The 14,812-nt window shown below is 33.5% G+C and overlaps 2 protein-coding genes across 2 annotated transcripts in view; one reads left to right on the top strand and one right to left on the bottom strand.

Annotated features, from left to right (window-relative positions):
• LOC139528677 (replication factor C subunit 5-like) overlaps window positions 1-14,812 on the top strand; it is a 62,684-nt gene that overhangs the window by 37,878 nt on the left and 9,994 nt on the right. The window contains exon 5 of the mRNA XM_071324796.1: window positions 13,514-13,587. Within this exon, the coding sequence (XP_071180897.1) occupies window positions 13,514-13,587 (74 nt within the window). The remainder of the gene's footprint in view (window positions 1-13,513; window positions 13,588-14,812) is intronic.
• Window positions 1,052-12,632, bottom strand: LOC139528676 (uncharacterized). Its single transcript, XM_071324795.1, has 2 exons — window positions 12,532-12,632; window positions 1,052-3,247 (listed from the first exon to the last, which is right to left on the bottom strand). Exon 2 carries the CDS (start codon window positions 3,232-3,234, stop codon window positions 1,213-1,215), a length of 2,022 nt encoding a protein of 673 aa, XP_071180896.1. The 5' UTR covers window positions 3,235-3,247; window positions 12,532-12,632; the 3' UTR covers window positions 1,052-1,212.

The following is a 14,812-nucleotide window of genomic DNA, read 5'->3' as shown; positions in this document are numbered from 1 at the left end:
ACAAAATGAAAAAGAATGCAGAAAGTTGAAATACATATAAAAAGGGAGATAATTTAATTATATCAAATTATGTCCCCTTTCAATTAAGTGAGTTGAAAATTCAGTTGCTTCTTTTAGGTAAAAGATATAAAAATTGAGAGAAAAAAAATATCGTTCGCTCCATATTTCTTCAAAATTTGAGGCGAAGAATTTAAAAATATAAATTTAAATTTCGCTCGCTCGCCCCATTTTTTTTGGGTAAAATCTCAAAGAACTATTAATTAATTTGGTGTGGCCTTATACAATTTTTTTTTTTCTTATACTTATTTAATTTCTCCAATGACAATGTGGGGACGTGGGGTATGTGAGCATGCTCACTAAGGTTCTTTAATTATCAATCTTTCGAAAAGTATTCATATATTATTGTTAAAATTGAAATATTCATACTTGTTTTTGTGCTTTATTACAAATGTCTATTATCTGAATTTACAAATTACTTGTCTAAAATAAAATAAAAAATCAATGTTCATAATTTAAAAAATTTGTCTCATGCCAATAAAATATCTATATATTTTACCCGGGCGCTATATTCTCTTCTCCGGGCGCTTTTTCTTTTCCCCGGGCGCTTTTTCTTCAACCGGGCGCTCCTGGGCGCATTTGAGTAGGACCCCATATATGCTCATTTGATTATATAAAGAATTACTTGTTAAAATATGTTTTATTGTTATATTTTGTCTGATTCAATATAGTTTTTATAACAGTTTAATTAAGTTTAGTACTTATGGAAAATTATGTACGCTTGAAAATAGAACATGTTCCACATTTGAACACCATCACTTTGAACACCTATGTCAACTGTTCTGAATGTTAACGTCTGGTGTTCTGAATCTTAACATTTTGGTTTTAAACATGTTCTGTGTGTTCAAAAAGTGTTACATGGCTGTTGAACGCGTCGATGTATTAAGATTTTTAACATTCGGACATGTTAAATCGTTGAACACTAATGTTAAGGTCTCTAACATCAAGTGTTCAAAAATGAAACACAAAGGCATTAAAAACTTAACACCACACATTCAATTGATGAACACTAGTGTAAACATTTGGAACACCATTACACGTTCAAAAAGTGTTACAAAAAAGCGTTCAAGCAGTGTTCTATTTATTAACACTTAGATTTACAGTGCAGGTATGATCACATTCTAGATATTTTGTTATACATGTAGTATTGACATTTTAGGAACATATTGTGTTCCAAACTATCATACAACATTGGTTTCCTTTGCGAACATATCCACTACAACATTTAATGAAACAGGATCTACTTTCATTGGAATGACCATAACATTGTCTTCCATTTCCAAATTTATGAACAGAATATGATCTTGTTCTAGTGTGTGACCCTCCAAAGCCACATTGCTTGCTACATGAAGACCACCCACTCCAGTTAGACCAAAGACAATCACGTTTTTCACATTTGGTTCCATAAAATCTGTATTTACAGTTGCATTGTCCAGATTCTTTATTGCATGCAGTAGAGGTAGATCCTACTTTATTGCAGTTACAAGAGGTACACTTAGGTAATGTCTGTTGGCAGTTAAACTCTGGCAGTCCAATTCTGTAATATCTAGATTTACATATAGCTGATAGTGATACTTTCCCTGTAACATAATATCCACCATTGCATTGAATGTTCTGAGAAAGGCTTACTTCAGGGGAGCACGTTATTTTGTTCATGGTAGTTAGTTGTGATTTAACCCTTTCACTGTACATGTTCACAACCTGACTAGTTGGTTTTGATAGTAAGTTCAATGTCTGTAGCCATGTAAGGTAACCCCTCAGTTGTACCAATTGTATTCTTTGCCAGAATGAATCCACCAGCTTCTTATATTCACTGCTGCATCCCTTCACTCTGTTGAAATTTCTGAGAATAAATTTTTCTAGGATTGGCTCTTGGACAAAAACTGAAAAGGCTTCATTTCCACTAATAAATTTGTGTATACTGAAAAGAATCTCTGGAAACTTTTGGGCATACATGTTGATGTGAGCAAGAGCTTCATTATCATGATTATTCAAATGTGCTAATCTCTTGCAGCTTACATAACCCTCCACTTTATAAATGTAATATTGTAATTTCAGAAAAGTTGCATAGTAAATTCCAAGGTCATCCTCACTAAGAGCAGTTTTAGGGCTTCTGTTTGTTGTCTTGACAATGAAGTTATTTATATTTTCAAAAGTTTCATGAATGCATTTTGTTGGTGATAGTGCAAAATTCTTTATGCTGTAAGCAGTATCAGCAAGTTTAGGAATCCCTGACGTAACTGAAACAGTCTTATATATTTTTTCAATAGTATCTATTTGGTTCTGAATCTGACACTGTTTTCCTTCTGTGTAAGCTGGGCAAGAACATGTCTTTAGGTTTATCTTTGGCCATTTTACACACTGTCCACTCCCACAAGAATCCTCACATGTTTCTGCATAGTGGCAGGCCCTAATTACATCATATGTCTTTTCCCGTAATTTATAAACAAGTGCATTCCAATGATTTATTTCTTTGATAGAATTAAATTTTTGGTCTGTTATTTTCTCATAGAACATGATAATTTGTTCAGCTTTAAATGCATTTATGAGGATTTTTTTCATGGTATCCATTACCTTATTGAATTCACAAACCGATTGGTCCACTCCTGTAGAGATGGAAGTTTTCGAGTAGAACCTTTTTGCTAGGCTGGTTTCCATTAATGCATCTAGGTGTTCTTTTACATCTAAATCATACTTGAAGAGTTCAACTGTTTCTTGTAATTTGTTATAGCAATCTTTCTTACTAGTGCAGGACAGGCGCTCAATCTTGTTGAGAAAATTATTCAATAGGTTAAAGCTGAATTCTGTTGTACGTATTTCAAAGAAAACTTTTCGAAGAAATGGTCCCATCTTTCTTGGTCCTCTTATTTCTTTAAGTTTCTCACTGGCCCTAACAAAAGTTGTCTTCATTCTGGTCAAATCATTCTTGTCAGTTTTTGGATCATAATTTTTCAGGAAAGACACAAAGCCATTAACATGTCCCAAGAAGTTGGACATCTTATGAATGGAATTGAAAACTTGGTCATCATGGTATTTGGTAAGGTCATCAACAATATCTGACCCCTTTGCAAGGCCATCCACTATTTGCTTCTTTAGTTCCTTAGTTAATTCTGAATTAACCACACAAATCATGCAGGATACTATACATATAAGTTTGACATCCATGAGGAAGGACATCTTTTCACTGATTCTGAAATGTAGAAGTTTATATAGGTTTAATGCCAGGAAATAGTAAATTTACAGGAAGTATTAAACATATAAGTCAAGTTTCACTGACAAAAAGGGCAAAACAAGATGAAACAAAAGACCTCTCCTTCACTTGGGTCTATGGTACTTTCTCACTGGAAATTATAAACAGATATATCATGTTATGGAGGGGTAATTGCTAAAAATACCAGTCGAAAGAATGTTAAATGTCGCGAGCCGTAAGGCGAGGGAAATTCATTCTCAAGACTAGTATTTTTCGCAAATACCCCTCAAGAACATGCTATATCTGTTTAATTACACCGAATGTCAATGTTCAAAAACACATTGATGATCGTGACGTTACAAGCGTCCAGTCAGATAGAGTATTTTTTGGCAAATACCACGGCAGAGAGGGTAAAAAGGGCATGTCCTTTTTGCAAATACCCCAGCGGCATTAAAAAATGAACGATATTCCTTTGATAACAGTAAATTGGTGAAAAATACACTGGCTATCAACCAATCAAAACCCAGGATTCTTACATAAGGTGTAATTAATGTTAAAATGATTTTATTATGGCACGGTTTACAATTTACCAAATTCAATGTTTTTTTTGGAAAGATTAGAACTTGTTATAAATCTTTACTTAGGCACCAGCCTCCCTAACAACAGGACAGGTTAGCTAATGTTACTAAATGTATTTGAACTGAAATATAGTTCCCTATGGTTCTCATGTATATGCACATAATACACATATAAACTGAAAACAGCTGGTAATGTTATTGGAGCAGTTCATTCAAGAATGTATGTCATTAAGGTGTGTTGATGTGCAGGCTTTTTAAAAAACATTTTGATTAGGTAACTGGGTATTGATTCAACTAGTATGATTGACAACTGTCATTATCACTAAACAATCAGAGACAAGGTGGAACTTTAATTACAATGCCCCACCTCCTAAACTGCCAATCAAATTGACTACATTACCTATCAACCTCAGTCTTTCATAATTATACAGACCACTCAATATACATATAATTCCTAATACACAAGTATTTGACCTCATAATTGAATACACAAATGTGTATATTAGATGTTTGATATTTATGAGGATGATAGATTTATTTATTGCCAATTACTTTTGATCTTTGAAATTATATCTGAAAGATAAATGATTAATGGATTAAGAAGATCTTAAAACTAGAGGCTCTAAAGAGCCTGTGTCGCTCACCTTGGTCTATGTGAATATTAAACAATGGACACAGATGGATTCATGACTAAATTGTGTTTTGGTGATGGTGATATGTTTGTAGATCTTACTTTACTAAACATTCTTGCTGCTTACAATTATCTATATCTATAACAGTACTTTCTGTGGAAAATGTTATTGAAAATCTTCAAATTTTAAGATTGTTAAAAATGGACTATGAAGGGCAATAACTCCTTAGGGGGTCAATTGACTATTTTGGTCATTCTGACTTATTTTTAGTTCTTACTTTGCTGTACATTATTGCTGTTTACAGTTTATCTCTATTTATAATAATATTCAAGATAAAAACAAAAAAACAGCAAAATTTCCTCAAAATTACCAATTCAGGGGCAACAACCTAACAACCGATTATCCTATTCATCTGAAAATTCCAGGGCAGATAGATCGTGATTTACTTCTTGTCAGATTTGCTCTTAATGCTTTGGTTTTTGAGTTGTAAGCCAAAAACTGCATTTTACCCCTATGTTCTATTTTTAGCCATGGCGGCCATCTTGGTTTGTTGGCCGAGTTACCGGACACATTTTTTTAACTAGATACCCGAATGATGATTATGGCTAAGTTTGGTTAAATGTGGCCCAGTAGTTTCAGAGGAGAATATTTTTCTAAAAGATTACGAAGATTTACAAAAAATGGTTAAAAATTGACTATAAAGGGCAATTACTCCTAAAGTGTTCAACTGACCATTTTGGTCATGTTGACCTATTTGTAGATCTTACTTTGCTGAACATTATTGCTGTTTACAGTTTATCTCTATCTATAATAATATTCAAGATAATAACCAAAATTTTCATTCAGGTATCTAGTTTAAAAATTGTGTCCGGTGACCTGGCCAACCAACCAAGATGGCTGACATGGCTAAAAATAGAACATAGGGTTAAAATGCAGTTTTTGGCTTATCATTCAAAAAGCAAAGCATTTAGAGCAAATCTGACATGTGGTAAAATTGTTTATCAGGTCAAGATCTATCTGCCCTGAAATTTTGAGATGAATCGGACAACCCGTTGATAGGTTGCTGCCCCTGAATTGGTAATTTTAAGGAAATTTTGCTGTTTTTGGTTATTATCTTGAATATTATTATAGATAGAGATAAACTGTAAACAGCAAAAATGTTCAGCAAAGTAAGATCTACAAATAAGTCAACATGACCAAAATGGTCTGTTGACCCCTTTAGGAGTTATTGTCCTTTGTCAATTTTTAACCATTTTTCGTAAATCTTAGTTATCTTTTACAAAAATCTTCTCCTCTGAAACTAATGGGCCAAATTAAACCAAACTTGGCCACAATCATCATTCGGGTATCTAGTTCAAAAAGTGTGTCCGGTGACCTGGCCAACCAACCAAGATGGCCGCCATGGCTAAAAATAGAACATAGGGGTAAAATGCAGTTTTTGGCTTATCACTCAAAAACCAAAGCATTTAGAGCAAATCTGACATGTGGTAAAATTGTTTATCAGGTCAAGATCTATCTGCAACAACAAAAGAGAGTTTTTAACAACCTCAGCTGGCTATACAACCCTTGCACAATCAACTGAATTTTGCAGAAATCATTAATAGGATAGATTGCCCTTATATGATAATTTTTATTACCTTTTTGGTTTTTTTTGGCAAAGGGGGAGCGGGGGGGGGGTTGCGCAACAACAAAACAACTTCACAACTTTCTCATTACTTTGCATTTCTCGTTAGATAAATTTTACAAAATTCTCCCCTGAAACAACTGTCAAATTTAAACAAACTTGGTTTAAATCATCACTAGGATATCCAGGAACCACTGTGTATGATGACCCTGCCTGCCCACATGGCTGAAATAAAACATAGGTTTCAAACGCACTTTTTAGTATTATATCTCTGAAACTAAACGACAGTACAACAGTTGCATTTATCATGCATCAATTGTAAATAAAAATATCAGGTGAGCGACACAGGGTCTTTGGACCCTCTAGTTTAATTTGAGCTCATTTTATCCTCATACTGGAAAAGCAAGTTTCCTTCTAAAGACCTGCTGTAAATGCAATTTTCAGCAATAGTGCTTTATAAATGTTCATTTTTTCCCACCATACCTTAATATGAAATAATTCAAACTACTTTTCTAATCTTTCCATGAGTGATTTCCATCACTTTGATTATGTTATCTAATTAAGAAAAAACAAAAAAAGACAAAATCTTTTAAGACACCAATGTCTTGTCCCTGGTGAAAAAGACTTTAAGATTTAGGTCAAAAAAAGGTTTTCCAAAACAATTGATCTAGCAAATGTAGCAGGACTTTTCAAACAAAGTGTGACTTTAAAGCATGTTGTTTCCAGGGCCAATATCAACAATGTATATGTTTGTGATTAGGTCAGTTTATTGGGAACCACTAGTGGTATGTCAAATAATATTTGTTAAGTAGATGTATCAACATTGGTAAATCTCATTACCATGTGATCTGGAAGGATTTTTTCACTATGGGCCCAGGGCCCCCCAAAGAATAAATTCAATGGGCCATTTTAAAAAAGAATGGGCCATGTTGTCAAATGAGCAATTTCGCTGAAGTCATGTTTACAAAATGTCAACACGAGTCAAAGACCAAAAATGACAAAGACAGTTAAGCAGCCTTTATGGAGACTGTATTCATAAAAAGGCTTTGGGGTTTTTCAATCGAATTAATAGCAAGCCAAACTAACATAAAAGATTATAATTAGAGATAAATTTCGTCTGTACTAGCCATATTTTGAAAAGTTAAAGTTGTTTATAAAAAAAAATATCATGAATGATGGTTAATTATGTTTTTGGGGTAATCAGTTAAAACTGCATGATTCTATTATTACCATAGGAAAACACACGAGAAGTTAAACTGTATGGTTCTTTTGAATATAAAGTACTAAATGGTGGTCCCATTGCCTGTAATGCTATTTTTAGCAATTATCTCCTTAAAAGGCGTTTTTAATAAACTAATTATGGAAAAACTGCTGTTGTTTAATTGAAGCTCGATATCTATTAGTGATTTTACCGCACTCAAATATATATGGTCCCATGGCTTTTCTTGGTGAGTTTTGGGGGTTTTCACGATACCTTACAATTTCGCAGAAAATTTTCCCTAATTTTGATCAACATAAAAAAAAATATATCCGGCCCTTCATCATATACATTTAAGGACAAATTTGTGCTTGCATGAAACATTATATATAATGCTTTCCAGAGGAAAAAATATATAAATGATGAGGGCCCTCATGGGGTTTTTGATTATGTGATTACTTGGCCGTTTTTTTAATGATTATTTGATTATTAAGCCAAATATTTCATGATTATTTGATTACCTAGGACTGTATTTTTAGTTTATGATTATTTGATTACTAAAGATAAGCAAATATTTAATGATTATGTGATTATATTGGCAAAAAAATGGTGATTATGTGATTACTAGGACCCCCCCCCCCCCCCCCATGAGGGGCCTCAATGATATAACAACCAATCACAGAGAGCAATCTATTTTTATCTCAATGTCATGTTCCCTTCTTAAAATGGCTGCGCCCATGTAATCTTATTTGGTACATTGTAACCTTTTACCATAGGAAAACACTGGAGATGTCCCAAAAATATTTAGGTGCTCCTATCATTGGAGGAACATTATACAGTTGTTTACACACAGATGACCGTAAGGAACATGATGGGAAATCCATTTGAGGATATCTTAACGTTTTGAAACGAAGTGAAAAATATCGTGCACCACATGGGGGCTTACATTTGTCACTCTATGCCCCATTTCTGGTAGATAATGCACTATAGGCGCAGGGCACATGTCCTTCCTGATCACTGATTACCATGAGGAAAATTTGGCTCCCCCTTCAGTCATGGTCTATTTACCTCAAGTGAACATTTTGCACAGTTTCCATGTTAAAGTTTGTATGCAGTTGTATAAGCAATTGGCATTTTTCGTAATGAATGCTATAGAACCCTGCACCTTCAGTCATGGTTCATTGACTATGTATGTTTTGCATAGTTTATATGTTTATAAATTGTTATTTTAATTTCAACATTTTCTTCAAACTGTTAGAAATACAAAATGTGAGATGTAGCTATATTTAAGGTGGTACTTGTATATACAGCTGTTTCACAAACACTCCTCTTTTGGGGAGATACTGTATACATGGTGTAGCAGGTTATTTTTGGGGTGTAAAGTATATGAAAAATATTGGCTGCTTTTATTTTGGCAAATACTAAAATGGTTGCAGTAAAAAAGTTGAAAATTTGACAAACAAGGGTCTATTATTATGGTGAAATGATTGTTTTACCTGTATAAGGTCTTATTAATTGATTACATTTTTATATATGTATGTATTCATAAAACTTTTTAAGAATAAGATATTCTTCAAAACCAAGTTTCCCTGTAGAATATTTAGATGGATTAAAGAAAATCATGAAATCCTTCAAATTTTAGATGTTTTATGAGACCACAATACGACACTATATCAGGGTCCGAATAAAGCTGGTGTGTTACTCTCAAGCCTTGAAATATATACAAAACATTCTTAAAAGTTGCATGCCACAGGGTTTCATTTCACATGGAAAATTTATCTAAACAATATTTATCACTAGTACAGACAAATTCAATAATGAGTTGATAATATGAAGGAAACTCAATATAAAGATATGATAGATAAAATGAATGCATCCAGATTATAAAGCAAACGGAGTGCTTAAATTTATATTGTTATGGTTTTGTGCAATTTGTGACCCGGCCATCAAATCAAGATGGCCGCCACGGCTGAAAAATAAAACATAGGGGTAAAATGCAGTTTTTGGCTTATAACTCAAAAACCAAAGCATTTAGAGCAAATCTGACGGGGTAAAATTGTTTATCAGGTCTAGATCTATCTGCCATGAAATTTTCAGATGAATCAGACAACCAGTTGTTGGGTTGCTGCCCCTGAATTGGTAATTTTAAGGAAATTTTGCTGTTTTTGGTTATTATCTTGAATATTATTATTGATAGAGATAAACTGTAAAACAGCAATAATGTTCAGCAAAGTAAGATTTACAAATAACTGAAGGGAACGAAAATGGTCAGTTGACCCCTTTAGGAGTTATTGCCCTTTATAGTCAATTTTTAACCATTTTTCGTAAATCTTAGTTATCTTTTACAAAAATCTTCTCCTCTGAAACTTACCTAGCCAAATTAATTCAAACTTGGCTACAATCATCTTTGGGGTATCTAGTTAAAAAAAATGTGTCCCGTGACCCGGCTATCAAATCAAGATGGCCACCACGGCTAAAAATAGAACATTGGGGTAAAATGCAGTTTTTGGCTTATAACTCAAAAACCAAAGCATTTAGAGCAAATCTGACATGGGATAAAATTGTTTATCAGGTCAAGATCTATCTGCGATGAAATTTTCAGATGAATTGGACAACACGTTGTTGGGTTGCTGCCCCTGAATCGATAATTATAAGGAAATTTTTCTATTTTTAGCTCACCTGGCCCATAGGGCCAAGTGAGCTTTTCTCATCACTTGGCGTCCGGCGTCCTCCGTCGTCGTCGTCCTGCGTTAACTTTTACAAAAATCTTCTCCTCTGAAACTACTGGGCCAAATTTAACCAAACTTGGCCACAATCATCATTGGGGTATCTAGTTTAAAAAATGTGTCCGGTGACCCGGCCAACCAACCAAGATGGCCGCCATGGCTAAAAATAGAACATAGGGGTAAAATGCAGTTTTTGGCTTATAACTCAAAAACCAAAGCATTTAGAGCAAATCTGACATGGGGTAATATTGTTCAACAGGTCAAGATCTATCTGCCCTGAAATTTTCAGTTGAATCGGACATTTCGTTGTTGGGTTGCTGCCCCTGAAATGGTAATTTTAAGGAAATTTTGCTGTTTTTGGTTATTATCTTGAATATTATTATAGATAGAGATAAACTGTAAACAGCAATAATGTTCAGCAAAGTAAGATCTACAAATAAGTCAACATGATCAAAATGGTCAGTTGACCACTTTAGGAGTTATTGCCCTTTATAGTCAATTTTTAACCATTTTTCGTAAATCTTAGTAATCTTTTAGAAAAATCTTCTCCTCTGAAACTACTGGGTCAAATTTAACCAAACTTGGCCATAATCATCATTGGGGTATCTAGTTTAAAAAATGTGTCCGGTGCCCCGCCCAACCAACCAAGATGGCCGCCATGGCTAAAAATAGAACATAGGGGTAAAATGCAGTTTTTGGCTTATAACTCAAAAACCAAAACATTTAGAGCAAATCTGACACAGTAAAATTGTTCATCAGGTCAAGATCTATCTGCCCTGAAATTTTCAGATGAATCAGACATTCCGTTGTTGGGTTGCTGCCCCTGAAATGGTAATTTTAAGGAAATTTTGCTGTTTTTGGTTATTATCTTGAATATTATTATAGATAGAGATAAACTGTAAACAGCAATAATGTTCAGCAAAGTAAGATCTACAAATAAGTCAACATTACCAAAATGGTCAGATGACCACTTTAGGAGTTATTGCCCTTTATAGTCAATTTTTAACCATTTATTGTAAATCTTAGTAATCTTTTAGAAAAATCTTCTCCTCTGAAACTACTGGGCCAAATTTAACCAAACTTGGCCATAATCATCATTGGGGTATATAGTTTAAAAAATGTGTCCGGTGACCCGGCCAACGAACCAAGATGGCCGCCATGGCTAAAAATAGAACATAGGGGTAAAATGCAGTTTTTGGCTTATAACTCAAAAACCAAAGCATTTAGAGCAATCTGCCATGTGGTAAAATTGTTTATTAGGTCAAGATCTATCTGCCCTGAAATTTTCAGATGAATCGGACCACCCGTTATGGGGTTGCTGCCCCTGAATTGGTAATTTTAAGGAAATTTTGCAGTTTTTGGTTGTTATTGCCCTTCATAGTCAATTTTTAACAATTTTCTTAAAATTTGAAGATTTTCAATAACATTTTCCACAGAAAGTACTGTTATAGATAGAGATAATTGTAAGCAGCAAGAATGTTTAGTAAAGTAAGATCTACAAACACATCACCATCACCAAAACACAATATTGTCATGAATCCATCTGTGTCTATTGTTTGATATTCACATAGACCAAGGTGAGCGACACAGGCTCTTTAGAGCCTCTAGTTGGTTATTATCTCAAATATTATTATAGATAGAGATAAACTGTAAACAGCAATAATGTTCAGCAAAGTAAGATTTACAAATAAGTCAACATGACCGAAATGGTCAATTGACCCCCCAAGGAGTTATTGTCCTTTATCGTCAATTTTTAACAATTTTCATAAAATTTGTAAATTTTTATTCCACTGAAACTACTGGGCCAAGTTCATTATAGATAGAGATAATTGTAAGCAGCAAGATTGTTCAGTAAAGTAAGATGTACAAACACATCACCATCACCAAAACACAATTTTGTCATGAATCCATCTGCTTCCTTTGTTTAATATTCACATAGACCAAGGTGAGCAACACAGCCTCTTTAGAGCCTCTAGTTTTAAGAAAGCAACTTGTTTTGTTTCCATTCTGTTTCCTACATATGATTTCTAGGTTTCATAACATAGAGACACAACTTGGGTATTTTCCAGTTCATAAACATATGGATAGGGGCCAAATTGAATTCTGAGAAAGACCCAAAGTGAAGGCAGGGGTTGCAAACTTAATTTTAGTTTATTCGATGTTTTGATGGCCTTCTTGAAATAAATCGCAGAAGTTAGTATAAAGAAAAAAATACTAAACATGTGATCAGAAAAAATGTCTTGACTTATAATTATAAGCTAAATAGTTGGTTGTATATCACAGCACAGACTATACTTTGATTTTCTTTTTCTGATCATTTTTATAAGTAAAATTTATTTGTTCACCTCACCAAACTAAAAGTATTAAAGATATAACAGATCAGGGTAGTTTGAGCAATCAAATAAGTTATAATTAGATTATAATAGAGATATAAAGTGTTATTTGGCATTTAATCAACAGTTACATTGCTTTATACAAATAATGCAATATAGAGATTTTTTAATAATAATAATTAAAAGTATTTACCTTATTATGATCTATGTCACATCAACAATACTGTCAGCTGTTACTGTTGTTTCTTGGAAGTCTGCTTTTGTCGTAGTGTTTACCATTAAAATGTAATAAGAACTATCTCTGTATGGAATCAATAGCATAAAAAAATATTCAGGTGAAATTGGATTATTTTGTTATTGTTTTAAGTGAAAATTTTAGAATGGCATTGTTCCAGAACAATTTTTCTATCGTATATGTGTACTTATTTAATAGTTCACAAATTTTTAATCGATTTTATAAAATTTAGGCTAAAAATCTGAAAAATTCTGTGTATATTACCTGGTATACCATGATTACTGCAACATTGTTGGTAATGATACATAAAATAAACATATGAAAAGATTTAAAGATTTTGCAATAAGAAACATTGTGTGTAAATAAATAATACCAAATACAAAACAAATGTCATTTACTGTTGGTAAAACATGAAGCATTTAGAGGAACTGAACATAGATTTTTATAAGTCTTCTAAAGGTCCAAATATTACTTAAAGGGTTGCTATGATAGTATTTCTGGTTTAAAAGAGTTATGTTGTGGATTTCACCACCATAAAGGCTTCTTGAAACGCTTGTTCTGACATAGTCTAGTTTTATGCATAAAAGATGGAAGAACAGTATATATGCGTTGAAGCCTCTAGTTGGTAAACTGTGTGGCTCATTAACTCTATGAAGTTGACTGTCCCTCTGGTATCTTTCGCCTTTCTTTTACAGATTTTCGTCTTTTAATTCAAAGGGTTACTTTATATATGAGAGTATAAATGACGTAGGTGTACCAATTTTGGCTGATTTATAAGCAAAAGGTTTTAAAATTATGAAGTATTTTGATATTTCAAATTGAGTGTGTATGTTCCACACATTTGATACTGCATAAAAATATATATTTCTAATGAAATGTGATACCCACATATAAAAGTATTAACCCAGTGTCCTATGAATTATGTTCGCTTTATTTCCAGATCTGGTTTTAAGATTGTAATCCTAGATGAAGCAGATGCTATGACCAGAGATGCACAGAATGCCTTGAGAAGAGGTAATTATACTCATTTTTATCTGTAACTGGATGATAAACAAAGAACAATCAATCATGTACTGATGTTTTTTACTTTGTGGATTATTTCTGCTCCTTTTGGCATTTGTTAAAATGCTTCTTTATATGGTTCTGTAAAAGTATTTATTCTTGATGAAAATAACTTTAACATGTGGATTTCGCCATTTTGGTATTTGCTAATTCATTTGTATTGGATTGTTTTCTTTGGTTTTTTTAGCTCACCTGGCCCGAAGGGCCAAGTGAGCTTTTCTCATCACTTGGCGTCCGTCGTCTGTCGTCCGTCGTCGTTAACTTTTACAAAAATCTTCTCCTCTGAAACTACTGGGCCAAATCAAACCAAACTTGGCCACAATCATCATTGGGGTATCTAGTTTAAAAAATGTGTGGCGTGACCCGGTCAACCAACCAAGATGGCCGCCACGGCTAAAAATAGAACATAGGGGTAAAATGCAGTTTTTGGCTTATAACTCAAAAACCAAAGCATTTTGAGGAAATCTGACGGTATAAAAATGTTTATCAGGTCAAGATCTATCTGCCCTGAAATTTTCAGATGAATCAGTCAATCGGTTGTTGGGTTGCTGCCCCTGAATTGGTAATTTTGAGGAAATTTTGCTGTTTTTGGTTATTATCTTGAATATTATTATAGATAGAGATAAACTGTAAACAGCAATAATGTTCAGCAAAGTAAGATCTACAAATAAGTCAACATGACCAAAATGGTCAGTTGACCCGTTTAGGAGTTATTGCCCTTTATAGTCAATTTTTAACCATTTTTCGTTAATTAAAGTAATCTTTTACAAAAATCTTCTCCTCTGAAACTACTAGGCCACAATCATCTTTAGGGTATCTAGTTTGAAAAATGTGTCCGATGACCTGGCCTTTCAACCAAGATGGCCGCCACGGCTAAAAATAGAACATAGGGGTAAAATGCAGTTTTTGGCTTATAACTATGAATTCAAAGCATCTAGAGCAAATCTGACAAGAAGTTAAATTGTTAATCAAGTCAATATCTATCTGCCCTGAATTTTTCAGATGAATTGGACAACTGGTTGTTGGGTTGCTGCCCTCCAATTGGTAATTTTTAAAGAAATTTTGCCGTTTTTGGTTATCTTGAATACTATTATAGATAGCGATAAACTGTAAACAACAATAATGTTCAGCAAAGTAAGATCTACAAATAAGTCAACATGACCTAAATGGTCAATTG

The sequence above is a fragment of the Mytilus edulis genome, chromosome 6, assembly GCF_963676685.1.
Source record: "Mytilus edulis chromosome 6, xbMytEdul2.2, whole genome shotgun sequence".
NCBI classification, from domain to species: domain Eukaryota; kingdom Metazoa; phylum Mollusca; class Bivalvia; order Mytilida; family Mytilidae; genus Mytilus; species Mytilus edulis.
This window is presented reverse-complemented; position numbering and strand designations above follow the sequence as displayed.